Here is a 17,236-nt window from a genome sequence, read left to right as displayed (position 1 = left end):
AGAAGCTTAAAAACACAATCAATAAAAACAAATAGTTAAAATAATTTAAAAGAGTAGATATTTAAAAAAAAAAAAAACCACAATAGATAGTACAAGAAAAAGCCACAATAAATAAAAGCAAAATAAAAAGTTGGATGTCTCGCTCAACAGGTATTAAAAGCCAATGCAAAGAGGGCGTTTTAATTAACGGTTTAGAAGTCTCTGTAGTCTGTTAACAGGAAGGAGGCGGGCTTTATGACTTTCCTGCAGCCAGTCAGCAGCTGGAGCTCTAAGGGCCCGATCTACTAAAGGTTTGCGTGTATAAAAACACGTGCAAACTTGATAGCGCGTGCAAAGCTGACGTACTAACCGCGAGCACCGAGGATTGCGTCTTTCAAATGAGCAAAATAGCACTCGCAAATCATTTAGCGTGTTTGCCTTCATGAATATGCAGAATACATGTAGATCATCAGAACGCGCAAAATACTGGGAGGAGGAGATGCAAATGTAATCATTTAGCACACACAATGTGATTTATCAAACCTGAAGCAGATAGCGCGCGCTGTATTTTTGCGTCTATATTTAGCACGTTTGAAAGACAGGCGCAAACTGGCACAGCGTTATGCACACGGTCACTGTAAAGCTCATCATAACTTTACAACATGCCCGCAACAGCTGGGCTTACAAGCATTACTAAATGTTTTAGTCAATCAAACCAAGAGAACAAAATAATAATAATAATAATAATAATAATAATAATAATAATAATAATAATAATAATAATAATAAAACAACACAAATTCAAAGCAGTTCAGCACCACGGATAGCCACCGAATCATTCTGACACCCACTGTAACTTTTTCAACTAATGAGAGCACAGTAGGTCACTGTATCAACAGATATAAATTTTAGTAAAATACGCACAGTGGCCCACATGTTCACATACAAACAAAAAATCAATATGAAGTACTCGACCTACTCACCACTGATTGGACGAGCCGCGGACTTGATGCGCTGTATGTCCATTTTCTTTGATCTGTCATTCTCAATAGATAACATGACATGTCCACTCAGTCTATTCTGTCCCATCGTGCTCATCAAGGGGTTTTTAGTTAGTTTGAACTTGGAGAATGAGCGCTCACTGAGCTGCGCCAGGCAGCTCTGCGTAACTCCTCATCTCGTGCTTGCAGCAGTGTGTTGGGGTGAATTGACTCAAACATGTTCACAGTTCCATTTAAGCTGGTGAATCTTTGGGACAGTTGCTGGATGATGATATCAGGCATTAAAAACGTTCACCCGAAAGTTGCTCCCTGGGACAGTGAGGCGACTGTCTTCATCCAAGTGACGCCTAACTTTTCTAGAGCAAGAGTGGCAGACTAAGCCTCATCAAATCGCTCTCTAAACTCCATCAAAACACTGATTGCGTTTTGGAGTAGAGTAGATGCGTTTATTTCATTGGCAGATCTTCTGTTTTTTCACAACATTCACCTTTTCACAGATGGCCTCCCAAATCGTGTTTCTAACGCTGAGTTCACTGATGTGTTTATTTCCCTCCTCCACAAAGATCTCCAACTCCATGTCTTCAAACTTCATTTATCGCTTAAGGCCACTCTGCTCTCTCAAACTCTACATGGTGACAGCCGATCGCACACGCAAAATCCTCATAAAATAGGGCGGTCCGCACCACTTTTGCACTGGTTATCATTTGAGCATGCAGTCATAGTAGATCACCCGCAACACGCCCAGAAATAGCACGTGCAAAATGATTATTTGCACTCGCAAATTGTTATTTGGGATCTTAGTAGATCAGGCCCTAAATGTTTTGGCTTTGCTTCAGGGAGCTGTCATTCAGTTTATCTTTTTACACAGTCTATGGATGAAACTCCTGTGTAAATATAAATAGAACAAATAATTCAGCTTTTGGTTTTGTGTCACAGTTTTGTGAATGAACCATGGAGTCAGTCAAATTATCTGATGCTTTATTTCTGATTGACTTAAAGCCCCTGTGTGGAGTTTTGAATTGACCCTGAGTGAAACAGAGGGAAATTAAAAGTGATGCGTTTTTTTGACCTGCAAAAGCAAACGAGACCATCAGCAACAGGACTGACAATTTTCACTTCAAGGGGGTCAGCGTCAGACCAGGCGACTGACAGCATACTGAAGAAACAGCCTTTTCATTTTTTACTTTTCCACAGCAAACATATTCGCTGAGTGATACATGAGACTTTTAAAAGAATACAAAAAACCTCCCCTACACATGTAAAGGGCAAAATTAGGGAAGCAATGGCAGATATCACTTTGTCCACAGGAGGGCGCCAAAATCAACACGGTAATATCTTTTTGGTGCATATAAGACGACATGTGAGCTGTTACCCTTTTAAACTGATGTAACTGTAATAGGCTTGACTCATCTGAATGTATCTGCACAATAAATATCACATGTCTCTGGTATTTGCGAGTTTTAATGTCTCACACTAATCACTGTTGTGGCTACTATTTGATTTACTCTTTGCTTTCATGCTATCAGATGTAATCCACCGTAGATGCAGTGAAATAAATGAAGGGTTTCAGTGTTTTATTTGTTCTGTTGAAGCCATTAAGGCTGCTATTCTCCCAGCTAACATCAGCTCTAATCACATAACACATCTCATGTGTTTATTTGGGTTTGATGAATTCTCTACATTAACACTGCAGCTCTGCAAAGACCCTAAGTGCCATTAGCAGTAATCGACATCTCTAACTTCCAAACAGATAATGATGACTCTCAGCGTATTGCCAAGTTGCTTTGCTGCAATAATTTCTTCCAAATGAAATTAGTTTGATCCTCTCTCTGAGCTCTAAAACTCTGCTGTTGCTTCTTCCTCTGCCTGACACCGTGCTTTGACAGTCCGTCTCCATAAATGATCCACACCGTTTAAAACGAGGTCACCTGATTAATGCGCCTCTCTTCTGTTTTTGTTTTGCTGCAGAATCACGACGACAGCCGCCTGCATGATGGATCTGAGGAGATACCCGCTGGACGAACAGAACTGCACTCTGGAAATCGAGAGTTGTAAGTTTGAGCCCGAAGTCTTGTACGCAGTAAAGAAATACAACAGACAGCTGCACTTTTTCATCCCCATGAACAGCACTGTTAGTCTCATAAAAAGTTCTCACACTCCTCATCTCCTCTGGACAGAAAGTGCACTGACTGCTGAATTGCTTTCGATTTATTAAGCTGTCGTATCTCAGTGTGATTGCCTGCTGCACCCTCTACAGATAGAGCTGCAAAAATACCTCAACCAGCAGTGATTTCCATATTTGAGTTCAGTTATGAGGAGTCCAACTTCATAAGTCTACATGACGTTTTTGGCTTTCTGGGCTAAAAGTAATAACAGTTAAGGATCCAATGCATGTGGTGCAAGCATGTCTGCCTGCAATGACACATGCATCCACTTTTTACATCTTGTGAGATCAGCAAGTTCATCCAGTGGAGTCTATGCGATTCATATGACTCTAAATCAGCCAACAGATCTCACACACACAAACAAGATCCATCATTCATTTCAGCCCTTTAACAAGATGAGATGGTTGAACTTCTCAGAGCGTAACAACGCACAAGACTCTCACCTGGCCTCGTGTTTTTGTGTCCCTGCAGATGGATACACGACAGATGATATAGAGTTCTACTGGAAAGGAGGAGACAACGCTGTGACCGGGGTGACACGCATCGAGCTGCCCCAGTTCTCCATAGTCGACTACAAGTTGGTGTCCAGAAATGTGGTCTTCTCCACAGGTGAGCTCACCTTAATGCTTTCCACTTACTAAAAACAACTATTTTACGCTTTACTTTGCTCATCTTTGTTCAAATTCAACCCCCTGACCCAAAAATTGATAAAGCAAAGCATTGAAAATTCTGCAATCACAACCACCTCAGTTTCTGCAGATGTTGCTGTTCAGCTTGTAGGCTGGTTCCTGCCTTCCTGCACGCTAAACCGGTCTAAATGAGACAAAACCACATTGTCTAATTAACAAAGCACTAACAAAGAGTTAAGTGCACCACAATCTGTTTGGCAGACAGTAGTGTAAGCTGTTCACCAGTGCAGTTTGAGTATTGAATTGATCAATTATAATTGTGTCTTGGGTTGAATTGACCTGTTTCTATGCAAATGAGCCTTAATGCAAAAATGTCCAAGTCACAATCAGCCGTGTAAAGTGAGGTTGAAAATGTTACTGTCAGCTAAGATTTAGAGGAAAGTGCATTAGGGTATTTATGAAGGAAGTATCCAAATCCTGAACTATGTGTTACCACCTGGCTCAGGTCTGGTAACAAGGAGGGAGGCCACCCACAGATAAAGAAGTTAAAACTTTTATTTACTTAGCTGAAATAATCAATAAAGCTCACTTTTTCAACAAAAGTTTCAACGAGCAAACACTGTGTTTTTGTCCAGAAACTTTGTTTTTATCACTTTTAGTAAGACACTGATTAAAAAGTGTTCTTCTGGACCTGTAAGTCTTTTCTTTCAGTTTCAGTATCAGTGGATTGTGTTTTTGTTGTCTTCTTTTCTATGAAGAGTCAAACACAAACAACAGGATCTTAATTAGGGGATTTGAATAGTATCATGACCTCTCTCACTGATACAGGAGCACTGATACTAATGCAGAGGTAATTAGCCCTCTGGTTCGTTGAGCTCCTGATGAAAGCATGGGGGTTGTACTTACAGAAATATAATTTATTCATGGGGCAGAGCTCCAACAGCATGAATTATTCTCTTATTATACAAAAACTCAGAGGCCCAAAACAGAGATTATTCCCACAGCTGAGTTAACAGCAAGTATGATGGATATCATCTGAACGTCTGTGAGAAGATAATACAGAGAGCGTTATTAGAGCTCATTACATTCAGGGTCAAATCATGACGCTGATAAACTCTAACAAATGTCTGCAAATGCTTTTAACATCTCCTCAGTAGGTGCTTCTAGGACACAGGGAGCACTGCAGGTCCATGTTTCATCACTTAGCTAGCTTACAGAAGACACTATTACGAGGCCACACAGCCACTTTATGTTTACTGAGGCTTAATAGAGACTACAGGGTCTCAGGTACGGTCTCATTTTAAGACGGGTGTGTAAAAACCACAACATACCAGTTGCTCCAGCCAGTCATCCTCTGAGCTGAACCAAGGGGTATAAAGTAACATGACAAACATGCACACACATTTGTTTATCAGCTAATTATATATAAATAGTTGTCTGCTAACATCAAAAGTCTATTAAAGTTTAACAAATAGTTTGACATTTTGGGATTAACATAAATTTGCCTTCTTCCTTGGAGGTTGCTGCTTGGTTTTTCCCAAATAACTTTATCAAGATCCTGAGAAACTTTGACAGGATATGGCAAATAATTTCAGTCATGTGAAATCCTCTTTAAGGTCACAGGTACCAGTGCTATATTCACAGATTTAACCTTTTTGGACAAATAACCCATCAGCGGAGCATTGCTTATTCAAAACCTTTCACTCTTTTCAGATTTAGTAAGGTAGACAGCAAGCTACAACTTCATTTTCATCAGTACAACCCATCCTCTGAACTGTACCCCTTAAAGGTGACATATCACGCTTTTTTCATCAAATGTATATATTGGTCTAAGAGGCCCCCAAAACATGTCTTTAAAGTTTATGCTCAAAAAAACACTTTGAAATCAGATTTTGGCATGCCTGAAGAACCCCGACGGAGAGGCGCCTGCAGCAGGACCTTTCTGAACCATTGGTCACAGATTTAGTGTTTCTTGTTGTTTTATTTATCAGTATGTCGACGTGTGTCTTGGTACACAGCTACGAACATGTAGCTCTGTGGCTATGCTAACTAGCGCTAGCACTTATCCATGACAAATAAAAATCATCCACTAGATCTTCAAATCTGCAGACGTGGGGAGTAAAACCGACCTCTGCCAGAAAGGCAGCGGGACCTTTCTGAAGGATTGGTCACAGATTCTGTGTTTCTTGTTGTTTTATTTGGCAGTGTGTCGATGTGTGTCTTGGTACACAGCTACAGCTACAGCTACGAACATGTAGCTATGTGGCTATGCTAACTAGCCCTATCACTTTTCCATGAAAATTAAAAATCATCCACTAGATCTTCAAATCTGCAGACATGGGGAGTAAAACCGACCTTTGTGTTTATTAAGACAGCCTACAACTAGCATGCCTCCCTCCTAAGCTCCTTGTTAGCACACATTTGTGCAGGTAATGAAAAATAGAGGAGGGGTTGAGTTGTATTTTATACAGTCTATGGGCTGAACAAGCTCCGAGCTCTGACTCCGTGACAGACCGGATATTGTTGTGACGCAACAAAAACACGGAAGTCTGAAACGGCTGGTTTCACACACATTTACAGAAAGGTGGAGAAATCAAAACAGGGGCAGAATGGATTCTTTTCATTCTCGGGGGGTTTGTAGACATGCCAGGGTAACATATTTCAGGTAGAGAACCATTAAAAAGTCAATTTTGAATGACATGTCACCTTTAAAGTGGTTGCTACTTGAGTGTTTAGGGGCCGTCTATAAATGACTTCAAACATGAGTGTAATCGGAGGACATCTCTTGTTAAAGAGTAAATCAATTGTAGCTTATATGAGACAATAAGGATGTTCTGTACCAATCTGTAAACTTGTTTTATTCTGCTGTAAAGATTGACATTTTCAGATGGGGCTCTATGGAGATGTACTCACTTTTAGAGATAGTGTTAAGTGGCCATTTAAGGAACTGCAGTTCTATCCGTGGCTTCATCTATCAAACTCAGGGATTGCTGCTCAGATTCTGTTAACTGTCAAAAAGAAGTATCAAACCCTGTTTTGTCTTATATTTGACCTGCGTTGTGTTGGTCTCACAGATAATCTCATAAAAAGGATTTGTAGTTTTACACAAAATTGTTTGTTTCCATTAAGATCAAACCGTTCATGAAGCCATCCCTACAGGGATCAACTCAAACCTGCTAGACATCCTGTTGTTCCTCGTGGATTAAACATCCTCTTGTGTCCTCATCCTGCAGGTGCCTACCCTCGACTGTCTCTGAGCTTCAAGCTGAAGAGAAACATCGGATACTTCATCCTGCAGACGTACATGCCCTCCATCCTCATCACCATCCTGTCCTGGGTGTCGTTCTGGATAAATTACGACGCCTCGGCTGCCAGGGTCGCATTAGGTATGATGTGTCTGTGCTGTAGATTGACCTCAGCTCTGTAGGTTCACCTTCAGTCGGTCATGTCTGTGGAGTCTTGTGGTTTCTGCCTGAAGACTTGTGAACAGTGACGGCCTCTCAGAGTGAAGACTTTGAGAGTCTACAGAGGATTGATGTGCAGTTGGTGGTAGATCTGGTGCAGGTTTATTTCCTCTGGAAGGAGCAACATTCAGGTTCAGATGTTCAGTCATTAAAATTAAAATGATCTGCAGGTAAAGATCTTTAAGAAAGTAAAACCCAAACACTGATTTGGTTGTAAGGGTACGCTCTATTTGGAAATGTTCAGCGCTTTGCTTCCTCATCAGAAAGCCCATTCTTTTCCTCCGACACAACACACAGGTGTTCCTCCACCTGCAGCTAATCAGGTCTGTGATGTACGAGTCCACTTGACTTTCAATTAGTGCACTGATATATTGTACTTTTTGAAATCAGTGCCTCTCAGTTTGACACAAGTTTAAGCAACAAATGATGAACATTATCAAACTTCCCCTTCCATAAAAGCTGAAAACTTACTCTGGAGACAAATTGCCATGCAGCTTGTCTTATTTTCTGATTGAACTTCTGAAAATTGAAGAAAGTGGGTAAATAACAGCAGCGTTCAGTGAGGCAGGGAGCTCCGGGTGCTGAGTGATGCAGGCTGCAGCTGGATGTGATCAGCTGGTGTCCTCTGATTCAGAAAGGTCCTGAAATACTGTTGTTACCAACTCGCAACTGCAGAGCCAAGTGTGCATCCAGAAAACAATTAGCCTAGCTTTAATGGTTTTGAAGTTCAGCCTCTTGTGCTGAATCAAAATAAAGGAGCTCCAGAAAAAAAAAACATTCAGTGAGGCAGGTCAAGATGATATCGTTCAAAGTTTTATTTCAGCAGCAGAACATTGTTTGTGTCAGGCATCTAAGGTCTGACCTCATCACTCCTTGCAGATTTATTGAACATGCAGAAACAGAAGTGATGAGCTCATATCTTGAACCACCTGGGCAGAGTCTGCAGGTGGATGCTGGGGCTTAAAGTGTGAGCATAGCACCGGTGCAGGGCAGCGGAGGCAGTGACAGAGCAGAGCAGAGCAGAGCGAGTGACTGGAAATCTGAAAACTTGGTTGGACCGCCAAATTTGGAGGATGTATTTGTCAGGTGATCGTGAGAATGATGCATGACAAACCTGAAATCAGTGCAGCTGAGCGTCCTGCATGAACTAGCTCACAGGTGTCTCTTCATATGCAACGTTAGACCCAGGTATCACACTTCTTTCAAAGTTGGGGTATTCTTCTTTATATACTTAGACTGATCAATATAACCTTTAAAATGTTATAATAGTTGTATGTTCCTCTCAGTCTGTGAAACACTGCTGCTCTGTGGTGTAACAGGAGACTGGACTGGGATGACTCACTCTCCTCTGGTCTCTGAGACTGAATCAGAAAGTCAGGCTCAGTTTAACGCTGGAAAACACCCTTCCATCCCTATGCTGTTGTAGAGTATTTGCCTAAGAAGAAACCCTCACTCAGCATCCGTGCACACAAAGTACTGACTTTGTCAGAACGAGCACCTTGCTGGGATTTAAAGATGGATGTGGTTCACTGTGAGGGGTCCGCTGAGCAGCTGTGTTTGGAAACAGTTCTGCGGTGTTGGATCTGTTCAGAGGACACAAGGTTACACCTGCTTTAACTGCTCTGCATCAAGAAGTCGTGTCCAGTTATTTGTGCTGCACATTTGATAACAACAAACACAGAAGATGATGATTTTTTTAGGAGCTGCAGCCGTGCATCAGGGACTAAACTGGTGCCCTAAGGATGTCAATTTTAAAGATCAGTCCGCATTAATGAGCGAAAGTCCTAAAATGATCTAAAAATATCAGGAGGCATGAGTGAAGGGGACTACACTCCATCCATCCATCCGTCAATCCATTTTCTTTGCTTATCCGGGGTCTGGTCGCGGAGGTAGCAGTCCCAGCAGATTGACCCAGACATCCCTCTCCCCAGCAACACTTTCCAGCTCCTCTTCAGGAATCCTGAGGCGATCCCAGACCAGGCAGGATATATAATCCCTCCAACGAGTTCTGGGTCCTCCCCGGGGCCTCCTCCCAGTTGGACGTGCCCAGAACACCTCTAATGGGAGGCTTCTGTGATGCATCCTTATCTAACGCCGGAACCACCTCAGCTGACTCCTTTCGACGCGAAGGAGCAGCGGCTCTACTCCGAGCTCCCTCTGGATGTCCGGGCTCCTGACCCTCTCTCTAAGACTTAGACGCATGTATCAGAGATCCTATTCTTTCGGTCATGACCCACAGCTCATGACCAGAGGTGAGGGTTGGAACGTAGACTGACTGGTAAATTGAAAGCTATGCCTTCCGGCTCAGCTCCCTCTTCACTACGACGGTCCGATACAACGTCTGCATTACTGCTGAAGCTGCACCAATCCACCTGTTGATCTCACGCTCCATGTTACCCCCTCTCACCAAGAACCCCGAGTCATTAAACTCCCCCACTGTGTATGATGTTAACAGCTTGTACTAATTCCATCAGTGTTCCATCCATCCATTTTCATCTGCTTATTCCGGATGGCGTCACAGAGGCAGCAGTCTAAACAAGTCGACCCAGACATCTCTCGACTCAGGAACGTTTTCCAGCTCCACCTGGGAGACTCCGAGGCGTCCCCAGGCCAGATGGGATATATAATCCATCCAGCTAGCTCTGGGTCTACCTCGAGGTCTCCTCCCTTTGACAAGCGCCCCAAACACGCAGTACCAATCCACCTCTCAATCTCACAATTAATTTCCATCAATTTTGCAAATCCCTAACATCCACTCCATCTGCTTTGTCTCTTTAGCATTACAGCAGTCAAGTGTAACATTATCAAATATGAACCACCCTGTAGAACTGTTGCTTTGTTTGACTGTTAAACAGTTTTATCACATTTTATTCCTGTAATCCAGCCTTCATAATCCCCTCTGTAGGGATTAGAACCATCCTGATTGTTTGGAAGAAAGTTCTCCAGATCCTCCTTAAAAGTTTTGGAAAACTCAAGCTAATCTCTAGATAAGAGCCTGGATTTGATTACCTGATCCAATCTGTAATCTAGTCTTTCTTTTGAACAGCCTGACTCTAATATCTGATCCTATCTGAAAGCTTTAATCTGATCAGATTACTTTTGACAACCAGGTGGAAAAGCATAGTCCACTGACAGACAGAGCAAAGTGTCATCTGACAGTCTCTCCTCAGCCTGTCTTGAACTTTTTACAGCTTGAATATAAAAAACAAAGTTAATCTGCGACGCTGCGCTGATAATGTCTCTAGGATTCGTTGAGTAACGCTCTCCTGTGAGCTCAGAGAGACTTGAGATTCCTGCTCTCTCCTTTGTTCTGCAGGAATCAATGCCATACACCCACAGTGCTCCTGACACCCACACACATACAGTACCGTACAGTGCATCGTTTTTGGTTTAATTATGTAAGCCTGAGTCGACAGAAATAGACACACGGTCCAGGTTGGTGAGCCGTACAGGAGACGAAAACAGCACAGACACATTTATTGTTGATGGTGCACATTATCAGGAGAATTACTACACTGCTGTTTGTTGTGTATGCTGACTCTGTTTACTTGTTGTTTGCTTCATGAGCTGTAAACCGTAAAGTGGAGCATTTTCTGCTTAGCCAAGTGGATTAAAACCTGAAAGGAGGAGGCATGGACAAACTTGTTTTTGACCTTACCTTAAATGCTGTAATTCTGTTTAATGGAAATGTTTCATTCTGCACCAGAAGAAAAGAAACAGCAGAAATGTTGTCACGCTCTGTCATGAGTTCAGATCTCTCTCCTGGGTAGCCAAAGAAGCTGAGCAGGCTGCTCTGCAGACTGATGTGTCTCATTGGAGACATGGATTCACCTTCATACCATGAGTTTTGTCAGCAGCTGGATATTGAATCGGTGTAATTCACACAGAAGCAGGTTTTTTATCTATTTTTGCAGTCACAATCACCATGAACAGTAAAAACTCTACACCTAAAGTACCCTAAAACTTTTGTACAGCCTGTGCACAAACTGCAAGTGAGGGGAATAATTTGCACACTTCCCTTTTCAGCATTTGAGAAGTCCAGAGATCAGAGCATCTTCAATCTACTTTTTCTTTAAGTCATTACAACTCCAGCAAACTGAGGAAAGTCTGTAGTAATAAAGAGAATCAAGGCTCTTCAGAGAGAGCTGGATCTGATGGCTCGGTTCACTTTCATGAGTGGTTTTAAATACTCGGATACTGTTTTGGCTGTTCAGGCTGTTTTCAGCAGGGGTGGGGAACTGCGGACCCAGACTGGGGATATCGTCGGGTGGTGGAAGGAACACTTTGAGGATCTCCTAAATCCAGCCAACACGTCCTTCAAGGAGGAGGCAGAGTCTGAGGACCCAGCGGAGGACTCATCCATTTCCTTGGCAGAGGTCACTGAGGTAGTCAAAAAGCTCCCCAGTGGCAAGGCGCCAGGGGTGGATGAGATTCGCCCTGAGATGCTGAAGGCTCTGGACATTGTTGGGCTGTCGTGGCTGACACGCCTCTTCAGTGTCGCGTGGAGGTCTGGGACGGTGCCTGTGGAGTGGCAGACCGGGATGGTGGTTCCCATTTTCAAAAAGGGGGACCGGAGAGTGTGCTCCAATTATAGGGGTATCACACTTCTCAGCCTCCCGGGAAAAGTGTACTCTAGGGTGCTGGAAAGGAGGCTCCGACCGGAGGTTGAACCTCGGATACAGGAGGAACAATGTGGTTTTCGTCCTGGCCGCGGGACAGTGGACCAGCTCTTTACCCTTGCGAGGCTCCTGGAGGGGGCATGGGAGTTTGCCCATCCAGTCTACATGTGTTTTGTGGACTTGGAGAAAGCCTACGATCGTGTACCACGGGGGCTCTTGTGGGGGGTACTGCGGGAGTATGGGGTTCAGGGGCCGCTACTGCGAGCTATCTGGTCCCTGTACGACCAAAGTGAGAGTTGTGTCCGCATACTTGGCACAAAGTCTGACGCGTTCTCGGTGCGTGTTGGACTCCGCCAGGGTTGCCCCTTGTCACCGATCCTGTTTGTAATCTTTACGGACAGGATCTCAAGGCACAGCTGGGGGGAGGAGGGTCTCCAGTTCGGGGAGCTTGGAATCTCATCTCTGCTTTTTGCAGACGATGTGGTTCTGTTGGCTTCCTCGGGCATTGGGGCGGTTTGCAGCTGAGTGCGAAGCGGCCGGGATGAGAGTTAGCACCTCCAAGTCTGAGGCCATGGTTCTCTGCCAGAAAACGGTGGATTGCTCTCTCTCGGTGGGGAGTGAGACTTTACTCCAAGTGGGGGAGTTTAAGTATCTCGGGGTCTTGTTAGCGAGTGGGGGTAAGATGGAGCGTGAGATCCACAGGCGGATTGGTGCGGCGTCAGCAGTGATGCGGACGTTGTATCGGACCATTGTGGTGAAGAGGGAGCTGAGCCGGAAGGTAAAGCTTTCGATTTACCAGTCGGTCTACGTTCCAACCCTCACCTGTGGTCATGAGCTGTGGGTCACGACCGAAAGGATAAGATCGCGGATACAAGCGGCTGAAATGAGTGTCCTGCGAAGGGTGTCTGGGCTCGGCCTTAGAGATAGGGTCAGGAGCTCGGACATCCGGAGGGAGCTCGGAGTAGAGCCACTGCTCCTCCGCGTCGAAAGGAGTCAGCTGAGGTGGTTCGGGCATCTGATAAGGATGCCTCCCGAACGCCTCCCTTTAGAGGTGTTCCGGGCACGTCCAACTGGGAGAAGGCACGGGTAGACCCAGAACGCGGTGGAGGGATTATATCTCCCGCCTGGTCTGGGAACGCCTTGGGATTCCCCAGGAGGAGCTGGAAAGTGTCGCCGGGGAGAGGGATGTCTGGGTCAATTTGCTTGGACTGCTACCCCCGCGACCAGACCCCGGATAAGCGGAAGAAAATGGATGGATGGATGGATGGATACTGTTTTGTCAAAAAAAAAATCAGCTATACAGGTTGATTTGGCTTCTGTTTTCTCAAATGCATTACCCCTTTTTAGGGCTGGTTCTCACACATGCAGAAATACATGAAAACATGTACTACAGGTGCTATATTTTGTTTTTGGCCTAGCAGCTTGGCTTGCTCCCCTTTTAGAGGCTATTGTCCTCACTGCAGTGGTCGCCCAGCGATCACCAACACTTTGCTGCATGTCTTCCCCCGTTCTCTACTCCCCACATGTTCTGTCTCTCTTCAGCTTTCCTATCAATCAATTCACTTAAGCAGAAGTTTGTCTGCTTTACTCTCAAGCTCATACTACAAATCAAACTCAACAGTCTCCATCCCGTGTGTTTTAAGAAACCATGAACATTGTCATATTTTTGTTTGTTTGTTTTTTGATGATTGATGATTGATGATGAATCATTGTGGGCTGTGGCTTCATTTTCACCCCTTGTCCTTCAGGGATCACCACTGTCCTTACCATGACAACCATCAACACCCACTTAAGAGAGACCCTGCCCAAGATCCCGTACGTCAAAGCCATCGACATGTACCTGATGGGCTGCTTCGTGTTTGTCTTCCTGGCTCTGCTGGAGTACGCCTTTGTCAACTACATATTTTTCGGACGAGGTCCTCAGATGCAGAAGAAACTGGCTGAGAAGGCACTAAAGGCGACTAACGACCGGGAGAACTTGGACAAAGCCAAGGTGAGAATCATTTTAATACAGCAGAGGACAAAGTTACAAGGATCACTTTACAGGTTCACAACAACCTGCGCAACCAAGTGTGTGTTGTATTTGGTTACACCTAGCTGTTAGGTAAAACAAAATCTCTGTAGATTACAACCATAACCTGATTATAACAGGTAGGCATAGAAAATGTAACACCAACCACTTGAATTTGGACTCCTGCTTTGAAGCCTCCAGTTTGGCCATATTTAGATGAGAAGGTCAATAATCATTTCTATGTATCTTAGCTGACAGGATGCCATGACAGGACCTGAAATGTGCTCTTTTGAACCATGCTGTAAACATGTTAGAATCTACTGTAAATCAACACGTAATTGGCTCTAATGAGGTTTCCTTGGCTTTTGGAGCCAGCCTCTAGTGGCCACTCAAGGAACTGCAGTTTCTACATCAGCTTGATTTTCAAACACTCAAGGTGTCTTTGGGTCAAAACATAAAGACAGATTTTTTCACTTTTGAAACCAGTGTAGTCTCCCCCTGCTGGCCATCAGATGGAATACAAACTGGTTTCATTATTACACCATGAGTCCGTGTCCACCTCCTATTCAAAGTCTAATCCCGACAATACAGCATCACTATCTGTAGCATGTATTGTCTGAACTCGTCAGCTAACACACACTCAGAGCTCAGGGTTTCTGTTTCTTTCTCCCGGCCAGTCCCTCCTGGAAGGAGGCAATTGCAAGACTTCATCTCTTAAAATGTCCAATCAGGTACAAGGGCGCCGTCACTCACGACGGGTGAGTCTGTCACTGCCTGTTGAGCCACTGCTGTGAAGCCTCAGCTTAAACTTTGCTTCTGTGGGGCAAAGTTTAACTCCTCATTTAGCAGCTGAGCGTGATAAATCCATGTCTGTCATGACCATCATGTAATATCTCTCTTTACATTTCCTCCCTTACATTTATGTCTATGTCTGTGCTGTTGATGTTGCTCTGGTGTGCTTGTGGCCCTGACATCCTGTACTGCAACTGCAAACAGACCAAGAACACCAAAATACTAGTTTCCAGAAAACCTTCTAATTAACTAATGATACTACTTTGTGTCCTCTTCCAAACAAAAGCACACAGAGCAAGGACTCCAAGGACTCTCTCCAGTAAGTCAAAACAACACTAACACAACATTATTACTGCAGGTCTTTTCATGTAACATTCACATGGTTGATTTTATCTCTGATTTTAAAGAGCAATTCTGTTATTGTTGAACCTTTTTTTTCATCCCAATGAGTGACACATTGACCGTTTGTAAATTATTACCTTCCCCTCTAACATTTACAAACACAAACACCCAAAAATTAACATTAAATGCTCACTTCCTCTCATGCCTGATAATCACAGTGCTGTATTACTGTGTACATGTGCCTCTTTTGGCCACACAGGTCTGAGTGATTTATTTGTTTTTATGTGGGAAGTAAAAGCTGTCATGAACATAAGAGCCACCCGGTTCGACCTTGAGCTGATTTGTGAGCAGTGATTTAACTTTGGGACAGGAAACCTGCTTTGGAAGGCCGTCTTCTGTTTCCCTGGCTGTAATCCGTCAGCCTGCAGACGGCGGCCCGGAGGCCTGATGTGTGCTGTACATGTGTCATCAGTCACCGAAGCCTCAGCTCGCAGCCCATTTTTAACAGCGCTCCTGTCTGTTGTGCCTAGGTCGACACCCCGGGGAACATTCTGCTGACAACCTTGGAGATCCACAACGAGGTGGGAGAGAATGAGATCACAACCACCTTGACTGAAATCCACAACTCCTCCACGGTGAACGACAACTCAGGGGTCCTGTACAGGAAGTCGAGCAGGGCGAGCGACTCAGGCCGATGCAGCGTGGACAGGAACACATTTCCAAAGAAAACCCGCCTGCGGAGACGATCCTCACAGCTCAAAATCAAAATCCCAGACCTCACTGACGTGAACGCCATTGACAGGTGGTCACGGATTATATTCCCCTTCTCCTTCTCCCTCTTCAACGTAATCTACTGGCTTTACTACGTCAACTAATGCACACACAATGTTTGTTAAACTCATTTCTGTCCCATTCTTGCTTTTGAATGAAAGGACACTTCTGTATTCTTTAAGGATCATCCTTATGAACTTTTTTTTATCATAGTGAGTGAAGACTGATCACAGACGTATCACTCAGCCTGTGTGCATCTGCATGTGCACAGTCACAAGGAACTATCTACGCAAAATGTTTCATTTTACAGACTTTCATGTTCTTTAAAGGACTGTGACTGCAACAGACCTGGAGTACTGTCTGAAGGACAGGTCTGGAGGCACAGACTCTGTTCTAACTGGAACCACAATGTCATGACTCACTGTACGACACCTTATTGCTAAGGTCAAAACAGCTGACGAAGATTAGTAGCATTTTTACATCTTTAGAATCTGTCATAATGCACATTAGAGCACGACCGATATATGCTTTTTGAGACTGATTCACAAACCAACAGTGTTCTCTCTTCCGATACAGCAGCTGGAATAAAAGTAGACTCTTTCAGTATAGATTATGCAACAATTCAGCACCAATATGCCTATGCAAAGGAACTGAGGAACTTCCTCAAACAAAAGTTCATCATATGTAGCATTATCATACACTCTCAACCATTTCTTGCATTGACCCCTTTGGACGCTTCGTGACTGCTAACAGTGCTGAAAGTGTCGTTATAAATGCAGTCAGATCGCCCTCTGCTGGACAAGTTCATTATAACACAATTTATAAATCACCCTGAGCATTGTTTAATGCAGTGCAAATGATTTACTGTTCAGAGAGAGTGATGAGGTGCTAAGTGTGCATGCACAGTTTAGCAACAGAAGGAGCACTATAGTTTGTCAAGCTACACGTTGGTGGAATTAACCCATAGACTGTATAAATAATGGACGTAGGATCCGTGACGTCACCCATCTGTTTCTGAGCGCTGTTTTGAAGCCAATCGTCGGTGAGAGCCATATTGGAAATGCTGAACTCAATATAACTGCCGTAGAGCGAGTGTGACCTAAAGAGGCGGGCTTTGAGCCTCCTCGCCAACAGCTACAGTGTTCCCACCTGTCAATCAAGTCAGCTGTGTCTCTCATAATGGAAAACTAATAATCTCAATACGTTATGAATAAATTCACCCCCCCGTACAGTGTGTGCCGATAGAGAAATGAGCTATCCAGGCTACACTCGTCTTTTGATCCAGGCTGTAAACATGTTTATTTCTGCTGTAAAGATCGTCTGTTTTGAATTTGTGTGTATGTGGTTTCCGGTACTTCGGGAGCCAGCCTCAAGTGGACATTCGATGAACTGCAGTTTTTAACAGTTCCGCATTGGCTTCAATTCTCGCGGTCGGAGGTTGCCGCTTGGATTAATTACAAAAG

General features: G+C 44.0%; 1 protein-coding gene across 1 annotated transcript in view; it reads left to right on the top strand.

The window, feature by feature from the left end:
• Positions 1 to 16,107, top strand: part of gabrb3 (gamma-aminobutyric acid type A receptor subunit beta3) — a 42,917-nt gene extending 26,810 nt beyond the window's left edge. Inside the window, exons 5-10 of the mRNA XM_034674666.1 lie at positions 2,949 to 3,031; positions 3,617 to 3,754; positions 7,008 to 7,160; positions 13,606 to 13,850; positions 14,546 to 14,626; positions 15,533 to 16,107. Of these exons, the coding sequence (XP_034530557.1) occupies positions 2,949 to 3,031; positions 3,617 to 3,754; positions 7,008 to 7,160; positions 13,606 to 13,850; positions 14,546 to 14,626; positions 15,533 to 15,877 (1,045 nt within the window). The 3' untranslated portion in view covers positions 15,878 to 16,107. The remainder of the gene's footprint in view (positions 1 to 2,948; positions 3,032 to 3,616; positions 3,755 to 7,007; positions 7,161 to 13,605; positions 13,851 to 14,545; positions 14,627 to 15,532) is intronic.
• Positions 16,108 to 17,236: the final 1,129 nt, after the last annotated feature.

The sequence above is a fragment of the Notolabrus celidotus genome, chromosome 2, assembly GCF_009762535.1.
Source record: "Notolabrus celidotus isolate fNotCel1 chromosome 2, fNotCel1.pri, whole genome shotgun sequence".
NCBI lineage: Eukaryota > Metazoa > Chordata > Actinopteri > Labriformes > Labridae > Notolabrus > Notolabrus celidotus.
Note: the sequence above shows the minus strand (reverse complement) of the source record. Positions and strands in the feature narration are given on the sequence as shown.